Source organism: Zophobas morio, unplaced genomic scaffold (assembly GCF_036711695.1).
Source record: "Zophobas morio isolate AGI-343-1 ecotype UQ-CSIRO unplaced genomic scaffold, CSIRO_AGI_Zmor_V1 ptg000023l, whole genome shotgun sequence".
Lineage (NCBI taxonomy): Eukaryota > Metazoa > Arthropoda > Insecta > Coleoptera > Tenebrionidae > Zophobas > Zophobas morio.
In genome coordinates, this window is record NW_026972128.1 from 3,966,160 (window position 1) to 3,991,997 (window position 25,838).

The window sequence follows — 25,838 nt, forward strand, 5'->3', positions numbered from 1 at the left end:
TTTTGATGTCACATAGCTGTCAAATGAGCACACCTCCTTCATAAAACATGAACAATTGTACGTCAACTCGTAAAGTGCGATGAAAAGCTGAACGGTTTTGCATTTGTAGATACCGCGCGGTTTTAAAATCAGGCCGCCCCATATAATTTTGGAACCGCTGGGAGTACAGCTTTGAAATTTACACATATGAATGTGTAATTACCTGGTACTGATTAAGCCTTTAGTGACGCGCTGTGACCTTGAAATGACAAAATTCTATCATATGGGTAACAAATTTTACATAGCACGGGGGTCACTATGAGCGCAATCAGCATCATTTGAACGCTAATCCATATGTTTTAAATAGTAATAAGTAGTAATATAAGGGTTATGATGAATTCAAAGAGTTACAATTTAAAATTTATATGTGACAACTCAAAAATGTGCTTGCTTTTTACTCCATTTCACTCTTAAAGCTTAAATAGGATTCGTAAAAAGACTTCAACTGCACACATTTTTGAATTTGTTGCAAATATGCATAAATGCAAGTCATGTGTTAAAGCTAATACATTTTTATTCGTAGGTGTAAGCTGAGGGAGTATAGTAATCGAGTCCATCGGACAAATAGTCACTTTAATGTTTTCTCGACGTCTCATGACCCCAAGAGTACGAAAAACATCTCCCGTTTCTCTTTGTCTATCTAGCGTCTGTGTCGATTTTTATTACACGTAATCTCCGAAGCTACTGGACCGATTGTTGTCAAATTTTGCATGTACATATTACGTGTAGATGGTAAAACGCTAACCAAAATTTGGATAATCATTCCCACCACCAATGGTGTGAAGTCATCTTCAAAACTCACAACAGTAAATTTGTTTTTAGCTTACCGTAATCATGGTAAATCAATAAAATTTATTAATTTATTCTCTCATAAAAAATTCAAAACGTTATCTCAAAATTTTGCCAAATAAATTCTCTTTGAATTATGCAAAATATTATCACCTATATTTGTTGCTTATCAATGCACTTATACTTTCTAGAATTACTTATACAAGGTGGCCCAAAAAAAGAGGCAATTTATTTTACTGATTAAATTAAGAACGACTCACTCTATTTTCCCGAAAATTTGAGAATATAGTACTACTATTATTATTAGTATTACACTGCATATATTCAAATTGATAACTCACTTAAAACAAACGCGTAGCACACTTCTTTACCTTTATTTTAACATGACGTACGTATCTTTATTTTAACTTATAAGAGTTAATATAAAAAAATAAAATTCGCAACCGCAAAATTAAATCTTATAATTTTTCGAAAAATCTGGAATTGTAATTACCAAAATCTAAGCTGACGAAGTGTGATCAAAAACTTTTCTAACTACACCATTATTTACCGAAATTTTAAAAATAGCACGGTTCACAAAAAACTACGACAAATTAACTAACAGTAATATGACTGTAATGAACTTTTATTACATTCATCAAACACTTTATTTCATATATCTTGCACGAAAAGAAGCTCCGACGTTCGTCACTCATTGGTAGCTTTACCATTTGGCATTTAATTAATCAAGTGATAATTATTAACGTAATAAAATCATTTTTCTGTCTAAAAGTGTAATTAAATACCACTTCTAGTACAATTACTATTTGTTAACAGCAGTTATTAGCACATTGCACTTTACTGGTACATTTGGAACAAAATTAGTTAGCCTGGAACTTTTCAAAACGGAAAGTTCCGAAAGATATGAGCAATTTCTTGAAACTCTACTCGTTTCAATTATTATGTATGAATTTGCCTAGTTCGAAACTGAGCAGCATATAAGTATCACCTGAATTAAAGTTGGAAGCCATCCAATTGGATCCAAGGTGAGTAACTGATATATTTATGTGTGACATGTCTCGTACATGCATTTTCGCAGTAAAAGCTAACAACGTTCTACACTTGTTTGTCATATTCATTTTTACCATAACGAAAATTTGATATATTTATTTTATTACAAATTAGTACATAATTAGTTTACTTTAGTCCCCAAATTTGTTAAAGTTGTTCATAATCTAATCATCTCGTTCAAACATTTTATACCTCAACTGTTGTTTCTCTACTAGAGGTAAAATAATTTGAGAATAACGTGGTGAGTCATCAAATACGAGTCTGAACGTGGCTTCCGCGAATTGATTTTTATAAGGCTTATTTTTAAAACAATTATTATAAAACAAATCTCCATTATTTTTACTTCCCGAGCGTAAGCGAAGGAAGTATTGTAATCGAGTCCGTCGGCCGACTCTCTAATTTTACGTTTTCTCGATCTTTCATGACCCCTAGAAGACGAAGAAATAGGTCTCCCATTTCCGTCTGTCTGTATTTCCGTCTGTCTGTCTGTCCGTCTGTCTGCCGTCCCGGATTTTTATTAGACAGTACTGGACCGATTGTTGTGAAATTTTGTACTTATATTAGGAATATCATGTACATGGTAAAACGCTAACCAAAATTTGTCTAATCATCCCCACCACTAATGCAATGACGTCACTTCAAAATTGTACATAGTAAATGGGTCTTAAATTGTATAAAATAACATAGTCCTACACATGTAGTTTACGACGCCGAATTGAGTTTTTACCCGAAACGTCCAGATTTTTGGAAAAAAAATCAAAATTATAAAACAACATTTTGCAATTTTATTTTGAATCTGCTAACCCGAATGTTTTGAAATGTTGCAGATGTTTTAAGGCTCTAAAGAGCATCATAAATCTTTAGTCAAAATATATTTGGTTATCCCCTCCAAAAACTTATATAAATCCTATCTAAAATGTACAAAATATGATGCGTCTGTACTTGTGATATATCACTCGATTCATATTTTTTGGAAATGCATATACAGGGTGACTCAAAAAAATTAATGAATGCGAAAAATTTATTTTACTGATTTACTCAGGAACTACAAAACCGAATGCTTTGAAATCTTGAAGATTTTTAAAATTATCATAAGCATGGTAAATTTTTGATCAAAATGTATTTGGTCGTCCTCCCTAAAAAATGTATGACGTCACCCCTAAATTTTGCTGAATAAATCCTATCTAAAATGCAAAAAATATGATGAGTTTGTACTTGTGATTTATCATTCCATTCATATTTTTTAGATTTGCTTAAGAGGTGGCTCAAAAAAATTAATGAAGTCAATTTATTTATTGATTAAATTAAAAGCAACACTTATTATTAGTATTACATTGGACCAACCCAATTTGGTAGACACAAAATTTTGTAAAGTGAAAACTCGGTTGAAACATAAGGGTAGCACGCTTATTTACATTTACTTTAACATTACAGACGTGCATTTGTTTTGTGCGCTGACTAGGTTCCGCGAATGTGGCATAGACATGTTTATAATCAACCAATTGTGAATTCCACCGTCAAAAATTAAAATAAAACCCAATGTTTTATATAATAAGTGGAAGTCGAAGCAATAAAAATCTCTAGACGACCATCGGTTTTGTTTACAGTTTCTCTGTTTGACTCTCACGTATACAGTCTCAGCAAGTGTTACGCTTGTCGTCTTAAATTAAGAATGCTTATACATAAACGATTTTCAGTTGCCTCTCCTTGTACACGCCGGCGCCGCGCCGTATACGTGAGTTAATTGTTTCGTTATTTTATTGATTATTACAAATCAATATTCAAAACGAGCCAATTCATTTTCTCGAAAATTTGGGAATACAATAATTTTATTGTTAGTATTACACTACATCTATCCCAACTGATGTACGTGTCCTTGCAAAAATCGCATTTTTTTTTAAATTCCCACTACAAAAATGTATTGAGAAAAAAACCACAATAGGCATGCAGTCGTCAAGTTTCCGACAGCGAGGGAAGTACGGTCTAAACTCTTTAGACCAATTTTTTATTTTATCGCAATCTTATAAACTAAAAATTATTAATTCACAATACTCTTAGTTATTGCTTTTTTGCTGCCCAAACAAGACTTTCTAGTAGAGATGTACCGACTGTAGGTCTGGCCGACTAACCGACTAGCCGATTGTTCGGCCAATAAAAACCGACTAGTCGGCCGACTGTTCGGTTTTGCTAAAACCGGTTTATAAATGCGACAGACAGTGTGTTTTTTTTCTATTTCTGTGACTACCTTAAAAAATTGTTTTATTTTAATAAAAGGAATAACTAAAGTTCCTTTGTTTACAAAAAAATTTGTTAAATTTGTTTGGATAATTTTAACATTTAATTTTTTTAGTAACTCAGTACAAAAATAAAGAATAACACAATTTAGGGCCAGTTTATATAATATTTTAACTGAGATTAAGTTGATCGCGCATTTAACAAGGCCATTAGCGACGTCTGATTGGCGTAGAATCGGTCACATTCACATGGTACTTTAACGCGGTGTTAAAAATTAAATCGCAATTAAATATTTAATTGAGGTTCTCAGTAAACCGGGTTTAATTCTTTAACATACTATTTTAATTTTAATAAAAAAAGCCGACCGATCGGCTGTTTAGCCAACCAGTCGCCGACTGCAGCCGATGATGAAAAACGGCCGAATAGTCGGCTTATCCGACCGGTCGGCCACTAGTCGGTACATCCCTACTTTCTAGTGTAAATGTCATTCATAGTTAGTCATTATTATGTTGTATTTTATTTGCTTTTTGCCGAAAGAATGTAATCCTTTAGTCCGGTCAAATTAGACATTCGGTGCTACATAAATTCGCAACAAGCTGAATTTTGGTACAATTGTTCAAAATACAAATATAAACAAAACCTGAAAGTTCCCCATCATTCCCGTGTATGGAAAAAATTTTATTCAAGGTCAAATGTCAAAAAAATGAGTTTTTCGCGATTTTCAGCAAAACGGTAAGTTTTATCATAAAAATACTTCAGACTAAAATTATAGATCATAAAATTATCTATAAAAAATGTATTTACACTTTTTTTCCTAAGAGCCACCGTTTCCGAGATATAGCGGTGCAAAAAGTTGTAACAGTTGTAATCGTCATAACATGCATGAGTACGCCACGTATATTCATCTCTAGAGTTGTAATATTATATAGGTATAGGATAAAATACTACATCCACTACTTCAGCTTGCTTTAGCAATTACAATATTAAAAGACGTTGAAATTGATGACATCTTGAATGCAGATCTAATCATAAATATCGAGCTTATATTAGAAAACACTTTTTCATACAATGATATAGAAAATGATGATGAAGTTTCTGGAGCTTTACTTAACAGATTAAATCAAAAACTAAAAGAATATGAGGAACGAGGACCAACTGCAAAACTTTGGATTCAATATTTTTATATGGTTTCCATTGCTAAAGATTTCCTAAGAGCTAAGCGTATGGGAGATTGGGAAGCTCATTTGAACTGCGTCAAAGAAATGCTTCCTTATTTTCACGCATCTGGACATTTTCCTTATGGTAAGTCTGCACACCTTTACTTGCAGGATATGCAACAAGTTACAAAATTTGATGGATCCTGCAGTTTACGCAAAATTTTCGGAAGGATTTTTCACAGTTAGACGTTCAGACAAATTAAGTTGTAGAACTGCAACAGACATGGTAATCGAACAGTCTATGATGAAATCTATGAAGACAGATGGAGGTTTTGCGTAAACTTCAGGATCAATCAAATTTTGTAATTGTTGCATATGCTGCAAGTAAAGGTGTTCTGCACACCTTTGTGCAGACTTAGCATAAGGAAAATGTCCAGACGCGTGAAAATAAGGAAGCATTTCTTTGACGCAGTTCAAATGAGCTTCCCAATCTCCCATACGCTCAGCTCTTAGAAACTCTTTAGCAATGGAAACCATATAAAAATATTGAATCCAAAGTTTTGCAGTTGGTCCTCGTTCCTCATATTCTTTTAGTTTTTGATTTAATCTGTTAAGTAAAACTCCAGAAACTTCATCATCATTTTCTATATCATTGTATGAAAAAGTGTTTTCTAATATACGCTCGATATTTATGATTAGATCTGCATTCAAGATGTCATCAATTTCACGATCTTTTAATATTGTAATTGCTAAAGCAAGCTGAAGTAGTGCATGTAGTATTTTACCCTATACTATATAATATTACAATTCTAGAGATGAATATACGTGGCGTACTCATGCATGTTATGACGATTACAACTGTTACAACTTTTTGCACCGCTATATCTCGGAGACGGTGGCTCGTAGGAAAAAAGTATAAATACATTTTTCATAGATAATATGTATTATGGTCTATAATTTTAGTCTGAGGTATTTTTATGATAAAACTTACCCTTTTGCTGAAAATCGTGAAAAACTAATTTTTTTGACATTTGACCTTGAATAAAAATTTTTCCATACACGGGAATGATGGGGAACTTTCAGGTTTTGTTTATAATTGTATTTTGAACAATTGTACCAAAATTCAGCTTGTTGCGAATTTATGTAATTTCACCCCAATTTTTTGGTCTAATTTGACCGGACTATTGTCAGCAACCATCAACAATTTGTTAAATTATTTGGTATGAAATCACCTTCCATTGAGGTATCATCCGGTGTGTCATCATAAGATTCCCATCTCACTCCAATTATCTTCTCTTTATTCACTAGTGACGTAACAAAGTATTTAAAGAAGGGTAAATTATCGGATGATTTGAAATATGTACTTATTAAGAGTAATCTCAACTGATTCTGAATCTACATTGCTTCAAAAGACTAACCACATCCAAAGCTCGTAGAATGTATGATTTTTAAAATTTGATTAATCTTTTTTATATTTTTCTTTACTTCGACATGTATTCCATGTTCACAGTTTTGTCAAATAATACAATATCAACTACCCACTGCTTCAGATTCCTTTTCATGACAGAATTTAAAAAATTAACTCATATTGGGCATTCCAATCAATGAATTTAAATCATGGATTAGATTTATGTACTATAAAACATAAATTTGTATTCTTAAGTTATTATGTATATGTACAAGGACTCCGTTAACAGCCTTATCATTATTATAATTAAAGCTTGTATGTCCCTGTCAACAATCAAAGTAACCAAAATACAAAATTCGTAGAATACCAAAAATGTGATTAGAATAAAAAACACCCCAAGCAAAATCTGTTGCAAATTATATCTACGTTATATGTATATTGTTTACTCATCATAAACCACCGTTACCATAAAAATATCTCCATCGATTGCCTCCAAATTTGCATTTAGAAAAAGTCGAACTCCTTGAAAACAGCAACAAACGCACCAAGAAGCACAAATTAGACAGTTACATGCAACATCGTCGATGCATTTTTTTCATGCAGGTGCCCTTGAAACCGGTATTACTTTCGCCGAAACCAATATCAAAATGCAGTTTTTTAAAACCGCATTCCCCGATAATAGCCAAACCTCATAATTAATTCCAAAAAATCTAGCGTCTATCTCGTAAAAGCCTCAAGAAAAACAAAAGTACGCAGTCCCAATCTTGAGCTGGCACGATCCTGAATTGGCAAACAAACGTAAATAAAATCCTTTGGCAAAGACATGAACCCTTCACGATTTATTATCCATCGTTAAACCCAGCGGCAGCAGTATTATATCATAACGACTGCATCGCTCAAAAATTAGGTCATCTAAATAGCGGAATCCAAAAATATGGCAAAAACCGCAGGTAATAAACATCGGCAATATTTATAAACCGCGGCATCTAAAAATATTCAAAGGCCGGCCGCAGCGCCAAAGCAGCGACAGTTTGAGAAATTTTATATTTGCGTTCGTCTTTAGCAAGAATTTTTGGAACTCGCTGCAGGTATATCGAACGAAGACTTTGGCAGCGCTCCAGCGCTATTGCAGCTACACATTTTTGCTTCGGATCTTGAACCGACCGAAAAAAGTCGACGAAGATAACTTCTTATGTAAGTTCTTGTAATGCATAAATTACAAGCGTAAAAAACCCAAATCGACACTTTTGGGTTAGAGAAAGTTTCGACAAAAAACACGAAAAAGCCGGGTTTTTTTGCCGTAGACAATACTGACGTTGAGTAAACTATATTGAACTTTGGCTTTCTAATTCAGCTGAGAAAAGTGCAACTTGTAAACCAAACAATGGGTTAATTTAAGGTCGTCGGGGCCAATTAGCGAATACTCATGAAATTAGCTTGTCGCGTTATCGTGGTCGCAATTTTTAAATCATTTACGAAACAGCAGCGCAAAACGACGTTATCAAAAAATTCGAATTATGTTGGCGCGTATTTGCATAACGTTATCAGGCCTTTGAAGTTAAAATAGCCATAATTTAAAGCGAACAAACACACGCAATTGATGGTTTCTTTATTACAAAATTACTGCCGTAGGTTGAGACGTATCGATTGACCGAGTATTTTTTTAAGTGAAAAGTTAAAACTACCTATAGAAGTTTACGACTACCTCAATAATAAATTTAACAGCCGATTATAATACTGTAGAGAACAACAAATTATTCATAAATCTTTTAATAACTGTATTACGTGACTATTAAATTTGTTTAAAATATCCAATAAAATACCATGCTGGTTTTACTGAGTAATATAAAATTTTCCCGAAATATAACATTAACCGTGGTTTTTTCGTTTATTTATTCACGAGTTGCAGACTGACTTCGACATATTTCTGACTTCTATATGACATTAAACTCAATCAATACTAAAAAATAATAAATATCGACTACTGAAAACAATAAACCAATCGTCTAAGCACACGATTTATTTTATTGATATTTTGATTACAACGTGTGACGGTAGATGCACATCAAGAAAATTACATACATTTATTAATGTATCCACCCTAAGCCAAGTGTGAAGCTTTATGAATACGTAAAGCCAATTTGTAAATTCGAGATCTGACGAATTACCGCTAGTTCCCAGATCATCAATTCTCTACATCTTAAAAACAAAAATTCCTACCGCACTTAAATATTTAACGAAAGGACACTCTGTCTGTCAACGCAGGATAAAAATAGTGACATTGTGACACTGCAATACTGTATCCCAACAACCTAATTTAAATTTCGGCTTTTTCCAAAACATCCATTAAAATGGTGACACGTCTTAAAAACATTATATTTTAAGGATGTTCTATTTTTGCCTTATTCTTTGACTCTAAATTAAAAAAAAAAAAAAAAACACCCGTAAATCCCTTGTGCATTATTAAATATGAGTTGTGTTTTGACAAAGTCCTAATCATTTGTACATATTTACTTTGAAAAAATTACATGTTGTCAGTTTATGAACAGTGTCCATCATTGACTTCCTTTCCTTTTAATTATGTGTAATAAACTGAAACACGCAAATTGTCGAGGTAACTATAAAACTGGAACCTGATCAAAATATTGACTATTAAAAAAAAACTATAAAAAAAAATGTTATACAATCAAATAATACATAACAAATCATCAAACACTTCAAGGCTTTCCTATTTCAGATCACTACAGTTTGTAAACAAATTTATCATAAGCGTTTGAAAAAAAAAAGTCAAACTGCAAAAATAACTCTCGTGACTTTTTCCTCAGTTTTTGAAATAACATCTTGGTTTAAGCAAAACATTAAATTTAACTATATCAAAGGAAATAATTTCCACTGAAAATGACTCATAAATTATCCAATTTATCAACATTTAATTCAATTACTTCAGGACTCTTTACCCCTAAACCTACCGCTCATTTATAAAACATAATAATATCAATATCACAAAGTCGGTCCCTGGAGTGTACTAATCGAAGTAGTAAAGAACTTTATCGGCAAAACAAGTACCATTGCATGTTATGTAAGCTAAAGGTCGCAAACCGTGTTAGCTTCTAGAAAAACCACACTATTACAAATCAACCTACTCTGACCCGTGGAAAATCCAACCACTTTTACAATGATTTCAAACTCAAATCTAAAAAAAATGTTTGGAATCAACTGACCCACATTTAACAAAATTACTATAAAATTGTGTATTAATGTATCTACCAAAATATTTACATTGTTTGAACAATTTTACGATGTTTAGTTTATTATTTGCTTTTTGGTAATTATAACATTAAGAAATTTTAATGTTTTCATTGAGACAATCATTTATTTAATCCCTAAGGATATGTAGCAAAAAATAAACTTACATCCTTCTGGGTTAGATGATCGAAATCCACATTTTTTTAAATTTCATTCAAAATATGTACTGACTCACCCTATAAAATATGTCTTAGATTTTATGTTCGAAGAAAAACCTCAGTTTGCTGATGAATTGACGAGGTTACTAACGTAGAGATCAAGTGACCTGGACGTTGGCGCCGTCACACCGCCGATCGCTACTCTTGTAGAATAAAAGAATCATATACTGTGTGTTTTCAAGTAGATGAAATTACAATATAAGGACCGTCAAGGGACGTCATAAAATTAATCGTAGTACAATTTGGAATAATTCAGACCACAATTTTGTTGACTAAATTTAGAAATGTCTTGTCAATAATAGATGAACCAACTGTAACTGGAGAATCACAGTCAAGACAATGTGTTTTTTAATTAAATAATACTCACTTTACACCGCAACAAAGTTTCGAGCATTGCTTTCAACCTTTCAAACTTTATTTGTTCGCAAATATTTTCACAAAGATTAGAAAAAACAATGTTTCGTCACAAAATTTGTTTGCTGTGTAGCTATTAGTCTGGTACTTAAAATAATTAAAATAAAACACCCTGTATATTTCTCACAAAATGTTAAACTGCTCTTTAATACATTAGGAGACGATCAGTTAATTGGGGGATTAAGTTAATAACGTCATTAAGGGGATCTGTAATCAGCATCTAAATGTAAATATTTTAGTCAATTAAATAAAAAAATTAGATATCAGGTGAAATAGCTGCAGGAAAAACAAGAAAAAACATCATTAACATTTTTACTATTACATCTTTACAAACAGAATAACTATGTTTGCGTTAGTTATTAAAAAGTAGGTACATACTTTATTTAGATGTCATAATGATTGTTCCATGAGTATAGTATAGCGGAATTTGTAACTAGAAATAACGTCAAATTTTTAAGAAACCGAAAATTCAGAGAAGCGTCATGGTCCGACCGTCCAAGAATCAAATAAATTTGTTAAAGTATATTATAGGTTTGATATTTTCAAAGCTATGGAAATAAAACTATGTTTCTTAAAATGATAAAATTCTATATTTGTTATTTTAAGAAGCCGAAAAACAGGTAAAATTTAACTAAAATACTAAGCTTTTTAATCCAGATCAAAAATCAAATCAAATTTATTACAATTTGGAAAAATGTTGAGATTTTTCTAAACCTAAAGTGTGTTTTTTATTTGCAATGATTTTAAACAGTAAACCCAAAAATGGAGTTTAAATTACTTTTCATTTCTTTAAAGTTTGAACCAATTAGTATTTTAAATATTGGCACACAGTAAAAACTGTATTTAATGACACGTTGACATGTACAAAAATTGAATCAAAATGTTCGCTTTTCAACGTGCCAACAAGTTCATAAGTGTTGTAGTTTCAATATTCAGTCTGGAAAGCATTTCTTTGGTATCTTTCTTCTTTACTTAGTTTTTATACATATATTTATGTATGTATTTATTTAATTATTTATCATTTTTTTGAGTAAACGGTGTTGTTAAAGACTCGGAATATCGTCTCATAATTTGAACAGAATTACGAAGAAACATAACTACTTTTTTTTTGAGAACTAAAATTGTTTTCAAATTAAATGTGACTTTGGTAACATGACAAACTGTCATTTCCTGAAATCGATATGACAAGTTTTACACAATTTGAATAATCGTCTAGTTTACCACAGCTCTGAACATAAAATCCTTTTGACACAATTGACCATCTTCAAATTTGTTTCCGTCTGTCTTAATTTTATATAAATCTCTTAACATGTACAAAGCCCCAATTTCAACTATAAATTAAAAGAAAATTACTTTAAAAAGTTTTTTTTACTAAAGTTTGAGTTTATTTATTTATTTTCTGTAAATCTTCTTCGTCGCTAGTAGTTTTGGAAGGCCTTGAAAAATTATGAAAAACTACTTAAAGCAACAATAAATTTAGTACATTTTGAAAAAATCGAAAGTTCAGCGAAGCCTCTTGATCTCGTAAAATTCGTTAAAGAATGGTTCATTTGATGTTTTAAAAGCAGTCAAATTTAACCGAAATTTGTTTAAAATGGCTAAATTTGTTACAATATGATCAACATATCAATATATGTATTTTTTTTTTTATTGATTTATTTAACTTAAGCCAGAACTTTGAGTGTGAGGCTTAAGTCTCCGAGCGTAGCGAGTTAAAAATGTTTTTTGTCAATACTTGTACATACAACATTTATTGTTTCTAAAAGCAGAAATATATATAGGAACATTTTCATGAACGTAGACATCTTTTGGAAAAATTCCTCTATTTGTATATATGTACGTGCATTTTGACGACTTCCGTGAACTCTAATTAATTACACAATTTTGAAACTTCCATAATTATCTCCATTCGGCGTTTTTTAAACAACTCCAAAATATGTACACTACAAATTTGCACTACATTTACCACTTTATCGGCATCGTAAATTTTACGCCAAATAAACATAAACAAACCAAAGACTTGGTCAGTAGCAACAATTACAAAGTTTCCATGACACGCATACTAAACAAATACAACAATGACGTGTCTTTGTGGGCGATCAATAATAAAACAAGGAAAGATTGTGTGCCAAACACAAAAAGAAAGTGATAAAGAGTTCCACATCGGATAACATAGTAAATAATCGCTAAGACGAGCACATTTAGAGATCAATTTTCGCGGATTAAAAACAATTTGGCTATTCCGAGAAACCTTGAATCAACTATTCCCAGTTACGGTTCCATTCCGTTTCATTTTTTAGCCACTTTTTTGCGCACACACCTTGAATTTTTTAAATGATGTTTTTGTTAAACAATTATGATAACATTTTTAGCGTCACAGTTATGGCAATGCTGTGGCTAGATAACAAGATAAAATTTCCTAAATTAGTCTGAAAATTGCATTTAGTTATCACTTTCTCAATAAGTTGTTGGTACATTTTTTGGCTCGATCCTTCGAGCCGGATCTACGAACGTAAAAACAATGACACACAAGAATTTATCAACGATCAATAGGATTATTTACATACTGTTATCGTTCTTAAATACGTTTACACACCTACAGTTTACGTTTACTTCATTGCTTTATTTAATAACTAGAGAACAATATATCATTAGTCATTTTGCTCTGCACGATAATGAATTCGAAACGGAGCACCCACGTGTCCAATGGCTATGATTCACTTTTAATCATTCTTGTGCGAAAAAAATCTTCAACTGAAATTGGCACAATAACCGCTCACAGAGCTCATTACGTTCCACTCCATTCAATGACTTCACGATTTAGCACTTTTGCCTCATTTTGGTCGTCATAACCGTGTCATGTTCGTGCATAATGGTCGAGCATTTCGTGCTCAATTAAAATCGCCTTGACTTATTGCAGTTATTGTGTATATGTGCAATGTAAAAGCAAATTATTTGTATAGCGTGTACACCTTTTTGGCGACCTTTCCCATTACATACATCTTTTTTAATAATTGTCCGAAGTCTCCATTCACTTTCTATCAGTGTTCATAATTTCACTGCTAACTTTATCATTACCTTGACTAGTTTTATTATCAACCTTTTTGCCACTTTTCCGTTGTGTCGTAGGTCTTTCAATTTGAGAAAAACCGAGCAAATTCGAGACTATGATACAATCCATCATCAGAGCTGGACGAAGGATTAACATCACAATAGTTAACAAACACATCACAAAACATAATGCAAAATGACGACGAATTCCATGCACTATTATTAAAACTGACAATACACCTACAATTTTTTCTGCAATCGAAACAAATCAAACATTTTGTATTGTCTGAAATCACAATTAAGCCTACATTTGCAGTTTTAGAAAAAGGCACTTATTGCTACTATTATTTTACGTCTACCTTTGAGATAATTACGAAAATAATAAATAGTCTGTTGTCGTACACCGAATATTATCCACAACAAAACGTGCAATGAGTACTAAAGTCCAAATCGGCCTACTGATAAGTAACAACATCAAAAATTTACGTTTACAATAAACTACTTGGTTGTACCATAACGTACTTAATCCAAACTGCAGCAATTCTTTTAAAAATATTTTTTTAAAATGAGAGTAATTGTTCTTTTAGTCACATTTCGAATAGCAAAGTGATTAGAAAAACTTACACCTGATTTACACTAACTATGGCTTTAGCCACCAGACATAACAAACTTAAAATGCACTTCACGTGCAGCTATAGAAAAAAGCCGTTTAACACCCACGGTGAATTACATTCAGGATTTTACCGCGATTATATGTTTAAATTTCAAACAAAACGTTTTTCACTAACCTTCACTACCAACAATCAAAAATGTAACAAATTAAGAAAAAACAAATCATGACGTTATTCCCCCTATCAGGGACCTTGACGCTATATTACAATTATCCCTTTCACGTACTAATTTCCTGTGAAAATGCGACCTGAACCTACCTCAATTCTCCTTGAATTTAATCTTTCTGTTTACAAAGATTACCACTGGCAACATATAATTTTTTATACTTGGAACGAAAGCAAAAAGATAAGATAATAGCGATCGTAGAAAAAATAATGTGCAACTTGAAATGAAAGTGCTTTCCTTACGCGCGCAATCACTCGGTGCATGAAAAACTTCAGAGTATTACCAACCGAAACTAAAAGAAAGCAAGAAATGTGTGAATACGCCCAGGCCTGGACATATTTATAGCGATCGTAGAAAAAATAGTGTGCAAGTCGAGGTGAAAGTACTTTCCTTACGCCCGCATTCGGTCAAAGCCTGTTAAACTCCAGAAAGGGGGATTGTGTAATTGAATATTTGCGTATTTTCCCGTCGGAACTAAAACAAAGCAAGAAATGTGTGAATAAATAAGGTAAGTATACGAGAATCGATTTTCTTGGGAACGATGCTCTTGATCTTCGTTCTCACGTGAAATTTTAATAAACTTGTTTTCTTTGCGTGTTTTCAGTTATTTGCGCAGTAAGAAAAATAACAAGAGGATCATATTGTCAATTCAAGTTAAATATTAATTGCGGTCACACCACGAAAATTTAGGCTACGGCGAGAGCTGGTAATTATATTTGTATTGACATATCACTAAAAAAATAATTATATGCTTCGCTAATATATTTTTTGTTTGAAATTATTCTTTGACGCAATTCCGTTTTATGATCATCATGGTTTTTGGTCATTACACGATTTTCGAAATATCGGTTTGATTATGCTATGCTTAAATGATACAACACATCTAACACAATTTTAAGTACAAACATGTTATATAAGTATTTAGAAACGCTTTCAATATATGTATCTAATAATATATTTTAACAGACGATTGAAAAGACGATTCCCACTAGCTCTGTACACCTAGCTGAACAAAAATGTTATGAAAAGGAGTAGGTACTTTTTTCCTAAAACTATGAATTGTATTTAAATTTTCATCAAGGTGAAATTATAAAATTTATAACCGTACTTAACATATAACCTGTTATTATTAATTACTCAAGTATTCATAAAAAATAACGGAAATTTGTTAAATACAAACGCTAAACAGAGACGAATTTTATGAACAGTTTTTTTTACACTAAACCTGCAAATTTTATCTCATAGTTATTATCACCATTGAATTAACATCAAATTAATGCCACATACTATACGAAATATAAGGTTGCTAGGAAAAGAATGAAATCCAACGACGACGTTCCATTCGTTATTCTTTAACAAACACGAAAATAAATAATTTAAAATAAATCATTTATTATTAACTGAGTTATTTAAATCTTAAATTAATGGTTTATAGCAGTAGTGATAATTTTCACTTTTTGTATTTACATGAATTAAGTAATACGTACATTAACGCACTCATTTAGCTGATCCTAGAGAAGCTAAATTAAATTTTAAGTCCCATATAAATATTTTTCACTTATTTAAGATAATTTTAAACAGATTCAGAACTCGTAGTCATGTTTGTTATCATACTGGTGTGATTACAGTTCCAGACTAGTTTCACGTTCGTTTGGCAATAAAGTTTTTATCTCACTTGTACCGTAACTAACTATTACACAACGAACAGCGAACATGATTTTTTGGAATATTTACAAATGAGCATACCTAATTTAAAATCGAATTGTGCATTAAAAAACGACAGCAAAAAACACATTTTTTAAACTCTATGGTCCAGACACTATGACTATGGAAATTAATGTTCAAATAAACCAAATAAAAATTCAAATTAAGTTACATATTCATGAGTGGGATTAAATTTGCAAAATATTAACCAAACGTAGGAAATAAATATCGCAGGCCGCTCCAAATATTCGAACGTTGTGCTCAAAAAGCGTTCTTTGAACTTTGAACATCCACAAATTAGACGGAAAATCCATAAAGGATTGATTTATCGTTAAGTTCTCGACCACGACAATCATGCACATTTTATGTACTTTGCCCTGTATGAAAAATTATAGCGTAGGGATGGTCAGGCGATGTGTAATAATTCACGATGCGCTCTTCACGGGCTGTTATTAGGTTGTCTTGTTACTTTATGACCACTTAAGCTTAACTCATAAAAATACAACCACTGAAGCAGCTACCAGCAACTAAACAATATTTAAATTTTATTGTAATAAAGTGCCAAACTGTAGAAAGCAGACAACCTTGACAAAATTGATTAATCGATTCGGACTTCCAGACTTTAAAGAAAAAAATTGCCATAAAGAAACCGACATTTCCTTTTATTTTCGTCGATACACGCAGTTACTCCATACATCTGGAAATTTTTAACATCTGGAAATTTTTAACTGGTTTGTCATAATCATAACAAAGCAAAAATTGCAACACCACAACGCATAAACAAAGTTGACCGATTACCTTAATCCCAATTTCCCATATTTTTCCATTTCGACTGTTTTTACCCGTACGCACATCCAACGAATCAAATTCACCATCCTCTTATCTCTTCTCATAAGTAGAACAAACTAAATATTGACTCTTCCGAGATGATTGAACCACAATTACAAAATCGTGTTACGTCAAACGAATTCGGTTTTAAGCCGCTTAAAATATTAATTTCTTTTTTGACTTGGGGGCTCAAACTTCGTAGCAATCAAAGACAAGATCGTTAATAATTTAATGAAAGACAACGGCATCAAAATCACTGAACTCGCTTCCATAATAAGGGAAACTTTAATGAAGTTATTTGTTCAGTGTCGTTTCTCATGCATAAAAAATTCTACTTAATTAATGACAATGAAAAATCAATACGGACAAACACCAATAGGTTATTCAACGAAACTGAGCAGGAAAGGTGACGAACTGAGGCCAAACGGTGTTGACACGAGTTAATGCATGCGTGAATTAAAAGGGGAAAAGACGGAAACAGCGACTCCGATTTTTCGTTCCTGTATGCATACAAAGGCGATTTGTAATCGATTTTCCCGGTTTTTTGACACCTTGTAGTTAATATTTAATTTCACGTTGTCTGGGATATCCAGTTCGAAGGAGCACAAATTAGCGCTCTAAAATTATCCACATGAATAGGATTGCACTATTGTTTTTTTAAGTGGTATAACGTAGAAGTTTCCTTTTCAGAATCTACGTTAATGTCGTTTTAGAGTATTTACAATTAATTACGTGGTGGCAGTGAAGATCGTTTTTTAGTCATCGACACATTTTACATCATGTGATTTTCGTGTATTTTTCTCTTTTTTTTGCTACAATCATTTCAACTCAATTGACCTTCTACATTTCCTTCCACGTTTTGACACACTTAGATGCATCATCTTTTTAAATATAATAATAATAACATATGCAATATTATAGTGTGTACGCATAAATTCTACAAGCAATTAATTAGGAAGAAATCGAAATTGTTTTTATTTTGAACTCAAAATCATCATTATTTTGTAAACTAACAAATGTTGATTTTCACATTCTGTTATTTTATAATGACAATTTTTCGAGAGATCATTAATGTCTACCATGAGTTATTACTTATGAGTGTAACTAAGCGCTTGGACCTGCTTTTTTTAATTATCGTATTCGAAATAAGTATAATCACTTATTATTACATTTCTATATTTTTACTTCTCGAACGTAAGCTCAAGGAATGCCTAATCTTTACCTTTTTAAAGTATTTAGGTGACATGTTTAAAAAATAAAAAACCAAAACTCCACATGAAATGTAAAAATTCTCCAGCTTCCATTTTTGTTCAAGTATAAAACACATATAATCCTACTAAATCGGAACTATATGTAAATATATACATTTTTTTTTTTTCTAAAAAATGCAATACATATTTCAAAAAATGGGTTACATCAACTTTGATTATTGTTACATGGACCTATAATGACCATACTCCTTCTATAATCCTTTTATTTTGTTTCACAGAACTTCTGGCAATAAAGTACGACACAAAAGGCAATAAAATCTTTATGCGTCAAGATAAAGACGAAAGGTAAAACAGCCCTATAAAACACATTAGAAACCTTATTTCCACTGATACGACTTTTCCGTGTTGCGACGATGACACCAAGTGTTTTTAAAATTTGTTTTGTTAAATTTAATTTAAAAAATTTCATACAGTTGCTATAAATTACTGCAAAAAAAATAGATGCCGTACTTTTAGTACAATATTAAAGTGATTAAATTCCCTCTGCCGAACAAGCAGCAAAATTCGAGAACGAAATAATCTAACTGTCCAAAAAAAAATTGATGGCGTCACACCGACACAGTCTAAATGGCCGAAAATTGGAGCTTCTAATATATTTAGAAGGTTGGTCTTCCTTTTTGTTTTTTTTTGGGCGCCCTGTATAAAAGCTTATTTTTTTTTTTAATGTAAAAATGTACATAATTTTTATCATTCTTTCTTATTACAGAAAATTAGTTTAGTTGAACTTCAGTTATAGTTAATTATGTTAACAGTTTACATATTTTCCTGCTTTCCTTGAATTTTCCGGCATAACCAGTTGGAAAATCCTTAATGACGTATATACAGGATGCAATTAAATATTTTATTGCTATAGATAAGATAAATTGGTGACTGTAAACATACCTGGCTTCAAATTTTTTTTTTACAAAATTAAGCATTTATGTTTTTTACAATTTGACAAGTTTGTCCCAAATTTTAAATTTCATCTAGTCGATTGGTAATTTTATAATATTCAGTCTCAAAAAACTGTCGTTCATTCTTGTTGCAACCTCTCAAATTAATAACAATTATCTATGCAAATATTTTCCTAAAAACCTTGTTACAATTTCAACAGCAAATACAAATTCGTAAAATATAAAACATGAAAGCTGGAAAGTACGTAGTTCAAGTATCGAAATGAATGAAACTTCCTCGAAACTGATCCCTCCGAGCAGCTTTTCATTCTGCTGCAGATGTCAGAAATTCTCCGAACAATTAACGAAAGATTCGCCTGCAGAACTCAGAATTCCGGGAACTTTCTTCCAATTCTCGGAATCGTCACCGTGTTCTCCGTGACACGTACCTGTTAAGTAGCTCAGTAATAAGCGAAGTCGTAAAATACCGATTAAAAATCGCTTTTCACTTGTTCGAACACTCATTAGTTGAAAACTGACAAACATTAAAAGTGAGACGTCTTTGAAAACAAAAACAAGAAATTCAGGACCAGGATTTCATTTCTCAACAGATGCGTTAATAATTCTTTTTACAATATCTTTATCTTTTCCCAGGGATCTTACCATCTTATGTCAAAATGTCGTTAAGATTGGACATTTATTAAAAAAATGAGTTTTTACACTCTTTAATTGAATAATTCAATTCGGAAAATAGTTGGATTACTTAGTAGCTCAAAAATTTATCACAATGGTTCGAATCCTGACAAGTCAACCTTTTTACGCTTTTAACATTAAGTGTTGATCTACGATGCTGATATAAATGGCCCTAGTACACCCGATGTATTTGATACGAATCAATACAGTGATAAACTACAAAAAAATTTTTATTAAAAAAACTGCAACTGGTAAATGACCTTTTCAATCAATTATTATGTATGACTGTGTATGAGATACTTTTATAATTGATTTCCTTCCATTGTTCCTTAAATCTATAGTTGTAACCTTTAGGGCCGGTTGCATAAACGCAAATCAAATTTAATCTCTGATTAACTCCATAGTAACGATTGTTATTATCATAGTTACAATTGTTCTTAATTAGAGATTAAATTTGATTTGCGTTTATGCAACCGGCCCTTAAAGTTCGTAAAACCGTAACCCCATCTCTATGTTTATTAAACAAGTAAAAAAGATAAATACAAAGACAAAAAATAAGACATTATTTTGACTCTACATAATTACATTATTGTTATCATATGTTGCATTTCCGGAAGCGGCCACTGACCCTTTTGGGTATCTTTACCTGTTTTTGTAAATAGCTCTGTAATTTAAGTACTTCTGTAACCGTCCTACATTAAACATCAAAACCGAACGCTGTCCATTATTTCAATTATAGCAAACAAAGGTCCTTCGAGCAATATCAAGGTACAATTCGGAAGACCATACATGGTCGTATCAACAATTACAAAAAACGTTGGTACTACGATTCGGGTTGTACGAAACATTGGCAATCAAGCCGAAACATTGGTCTTCGAGCCGAAACATTGGTCTTCGAGCCGGAACATCATATTTGCTGAAATTATACATATTTTTGCATAAATATATTAACTTAAGCTGTTTTTCTTTAGGATTTAGTGAAAACCACACACAAACCCTGACTTATTTCTATATAAAACTTTGGTATTATACACTCGAATCAGTTATACAAGAAAAAAATTGATCGAAGATTTTTTCAACAGAACTTCCCTCACCCTTGAAGTATAGTCTGACAAATCCCTTTTTAAAAAATTGTTAAATTTACGATTTTCGTTTTGTGATAACCTCTATAAGGTAAAAACCAGTGGCGCAATTACACCCCTGAAGGCACAAATTTCGAAGGAGTACGGTCAATACATGCTTAACTTCGACGATTAGCATATTCAGTTTACAAACATCTGGGGTTAAAAGAAAATGAAATTTGATTTTGTCTCCCCAACCCAGAAGGGAGGACTGATTAATTAATTAACGAAAATTGTAAGACCACAGAAAATTTTTGATTAACAATTTACCATGCCTCCAATAATTTAAAAATATGTAATTTAAAAGATTTCACAACATTTGATTTCTGCAAGTGCAAAGTTAAATTATAAAACATTGTTACTCATTACTTTTTTAGGGGGCATGACCAAAAAAAATTTGATTAACAATTTATCATGCTTGCTAAAAATCTGAATACCTACGGTAAAAACTCAACACGGATTCATAAACCACATGTGCAGGAGTATATTACTTTGTACAATTTAAATAATACTTACTAACGTAAATTTTGGACCTAATGTAATCCTATTGTTGGTGGGGATAATTTGCCAAATTTTGATTGGTGTTTTACCATCTACACGATCTTCCTAATACATATATGTACTTACAAAATCTGATAGCAATCGGTCCAGTAGTTTCAGAGATTATCTGTCCAATAAAAATCCGGACAGACAGCAGACAGACAGATGGAAACAGGAGACCTATTTTTCGCACCCTAGGGGTCATGAAGCATCGAGAAAATATAAAAGTAACCAGTCGCTCAATGAATTCGGTTACAATACTTCCTTAGCTTACGCACAGAAACTAAAATTATGTCGCACTTACCAAGATCAATTCAATACTTAAATTTGACCCAATAGATCAAAAAGTTGATTTAAAATTCGTGTAAAATTACCACAAATTAAAGAAACAGCAGATATTAAAATGAAAACTAGTAGCGAGCGCAGCGAGCTTTAATAATTGAACACAAACTTCAAACTGTCACATTCACAAAGCGTGTAATAATATTGAACTCCAACTCGGAGATTTTAGCTAAATTCACTTTCAAAAATTTTCTCAATAATAATATTAATAATTACTAAATATATCCTCGTCCATGAACTCGGCTTTGTTTGACTTTTTATTTTAGTGGAAAGTTTTGATTCGTCCAACTTTCTATTATAAGGTCGTGACACTTCATATACATTTCTGAGGACGCTCTAAACGAACGAAGAGGCTACCCCCAATATAAAGATAGGAAATCGGTTGATGGACTCGATTACAATACTTCCTTAATTTACGCTCAGGAAGTAAAAACATTTATTTTTTACGTCATAGCAGAAAAAAAAAATCTCTAAGCGAAAAAAGCCTATGCACCACACAAGTTTGCATAAAAATTGTATTTTGCACTTGAATTAAGGATGCTGAAGATTAAATTAGACCCATATTCACCCTTAATTTGAAGCACACATAATGTCGGTTTATTTTAATAAATATATCACAACGATAAGAAAAATTGGTCAATTTAAAACAAAATTTGTGGCCCTTCTGAAGCACAATCAATTCGGTATAGACATTGTTATAGCGTAATTATTATTCAGCAAAAATATTTAAATTTTAACATAATAATTAATGCTGTCATGTTATTTCTATACCGTTTGAACTTCAGGGAAATTAAATAGGTCGCTTTTGAAATAAATGAAAAAATTATAGCCAAATACATTAATTATTTTCGGACATCCCGTGTAAAGTGTCCTAAATATTAGCTATTCATAAACTGGCCCCGAATAAAATAGTTTCCTAGTTCACGTTTTAGGAACTAAAATTAAACCAAAATAACAAACATCAAAGATACATCATGTACCTGGATATGTGTTAATAAACATTGATTTAATTTTTCTGGTGATGGCAACTTTCTGGAAAGAATGGAATCAATAAATTTTAGTCAATTCTCTGCAAATTACTGAATATTACTAAGACACACATGTATAGAAGTAAGCTATTATATACATGAAATATCTATCAACTTTTCAAGATGACGACAAGTTTTTAGAAGAGATGAACTGATAAAACTCTGATTACTGACTTATCGTGCTCACAATAACCGTGTGCAAAATTTCAGAATAAGCGGTTTTGAAATTTTAAGACAGTTTGGAAAATTTTGTTGTACAATACTAAAATTTTTCCCAAAAACTTACACGTTTATAATTACAAATAACAGTGAATCAATAAGCCATAGTATCTATAGAAGTACATATTTTGCACATTTTAAATCGGGTTTACTCAAACAAATGTTGAGATGATGTTATGAAATCTATTCCATTTACATGGGAATTAATTGATTACCTAATGAATTAATTAAGATTAATTCTCCAATAAAATCGCGACAGACATACAGGCAGACGTACGGAAATGAGGACCTACGATTTCATATTCCAGTGGTTTGCAGATATATGTATAATAATGAAAAACTAAGTAAATGGTTCAAAAATTGCTGCCTTGTGTAATCTAATCATGTAGGGTTGCGAGAACTTTCATAGTTTTCTTCTGCATGGCAGAATGGCATTCTCGGTCTTTCGCGAATACCCCTCGTAAACAGTTTGGGTTTATTTAATCAACAACGTAACGATTGCTTTAACATCGATTTTGCGCCAACATTAACAACCACGAGTTATTGCACCCAACTAGGTTAGAAACCTAGTATATTTTTGGCAGCCTGTATATATTTCAAAAATAAAAAAACATGAGTAAATCTAAACATTACATAAAGTTTTTCTAGTAAAATCAGCTACACCGGGTATCCCAACTCCCAAGTATCCCAAAATTCAGATTACGAATCCCCTTGGATTTTGGGTGCAACCACTCCGCTAATACCCCACGGGAGTCCCCAGCCCAGCCTCAACTTACCCAAACACAGACGGGTTCCCTGATCATAACACTAAACACATCCGAAACATACTGTCCCATGCTCCTGCCGTCCGGCATCGAGGCATTGCTCTTGTTCAAGTCCACCACCTCCTTGTGCAAGCCCACGATGTCCGCGCTATCGGCGGCGGCACTCCAGTTCGGGTCCTTAATCACCTGGGTGGCGTAATAGACGCACGCCGACAGGGCCACAACACTCCCCGAAGAGTACATCCTCAGATTGGGCATCGGGAGCCGGTCGAGCAGAGTCACTGGCATATTGTCACTGTTTGTAAACACGATATGTCAAGAGGATTCGCTGGCGCGATTTACGCCCGGAATGCGTGCAACGTGCGCTCGGCGGCGTGCTGCATGCGGCTGCTGGGGCGCGAGGGGGCTGTCATAGTGCGTGCGGTCGTCTTGGGACCGCGCCGGTACTTGTCGTCGTCTGCACACCCAGTCGCGAGCGCTTGGCTTGTGAACACGTTGCTTTCGGCTGCACACTGGCGAGGACGTGCGTTTGGTTTTATACGTGTATCGATCATGTGGTGCGCCAGCTGTTCGGGCGGCTTAGGGGGGCTGTCAACGACGCGGGTAAGGTAGGGAGCTGTAAAGGGCGAGGAGGGATGAGTGGCGGCACCTATTGAGAACTGGTCGAAGAATGACAGTTCGGAGGGGTTCGGAGTGTTTCGGAGAAGGTTTTATAAGAAAGAAAATGTGAGTGCGGTGAAATCCCTGGTTTAAACCATGAACCAATGAATGTAATAACTAATAAAGGAAAGAGTGAGAGTGTGAAAGCGTTTAATTTATTCATTATGGCGATTGTCTCCACTGGTGTAACACAAGGGACATCATATTTTACAAAGAGCCAACAGTTTAAATAATTGATGCAAAGTTATTTAGGTACAGAACTTCCTTCAGGCTTGGAGTACAATCAAACAAATCCAGTGTCTTATGCATAAACTATAAAATTTGATTTTGCGATTTTTTTTTATGATCACCCCTACAACCTAGAAGTTAAAATAAAAATATGTTTGAACTGTTAAATTATAGATAAAGAAGAATGCTATGTGCATGTTTCCAGTGACTTTTTCATAACAAACAACACATGTTAAAAGTGTGATATACCAGTTTGCATTTGAATAATTTGAATTTGATAAATGAATTTAAAAAATCCGTAAACATAGACAACTATGTGCAACTTTAGTTTTGTTTGTTGGTAATATAGCCCCTCGAAATACATAGTACCGTCATCCATTGTTGTACGAGTGGGGCAAATGCAGTTGGTAACGCAAAAAATTCCCCTGGTTTGGAACCAAATAGTGTCAACAGAGAGTTGACAGCGCTAGACCGTTGTTGTCACGTGGTCTTGGTGTAGTCTTTTTGTTTAAAGTCAATTAATTGTCAATTAATATAACTAATAATTACACAGTCGAACAATTTTAGAAAAATTTCTTGTTACAAGCATTCTGAAAATGTATTCTGAAAGGTTATTTTGTGCTGAATAACTATCTAATAAGACATTATGCCTACGTCGTCAAAACATTTTTTTTTTGGAGATTGTTCATAGATAGTGTACTATTGCATAATGGGAATAAATATCTAGTACCTACTGCCGACTGCATACTCCATACAAACTACAGAAACATATGAGAATATTCAACACTTGTTAAACTTTATTAACGACAAAAAGTTTGAGTGCAATTTGATAGGCGATTTAAAAATTGTAGCTTTAGTAACTGGCTTCCAATCTGGATATACCAAACATATGTGCTTCTTATGCAAGTGAAATACAAGAGAGAAAGCATTTCAACATATGAAAACAATATTTCCTAAACTTTCTGCTGCTAACATAAACCAAGGTAAAAACTAAAATATTGCAGTGAATTTCAGTTTTCATGTTATGTACGTTCTCTATATTTACGAATTTTCATTGGGCCTGAAATTCAAATGAAGGATCAAATGTTCTACGCCTATTTGAATGATATGGATAAATTTACTTG

At 32.6% G+C, this 25,838-nt stretch overlaps 1 protein-coding gene across 1 annotated transcript in view; it reads right to left on the reverse strand.

The window, feature by feature from the left end:
* Window positions 1-24,410, reverse strand: part of LOC135134758 (E3 ubiquitin-protein ligase AMFR-like) — a 52,683-nt gene extending 28,273 nt beyond the window's left edge. Inside the window, exon 1 of the mRNA XM_064063588.1 lies at window positions 23,839-24,410. Within this exon, the coding sequence (XP_063919658.1) occupies window positions 23,839-24,114 (276 nt within the window). The 5' untranslated portion in view covers window positions 24,115-24,410. The remainder of the gene's footprint in view (window positions 1-23,838) is intronic.
* Window positions 24,411-25,838: the final 1,428 nt, after the last annotated feature.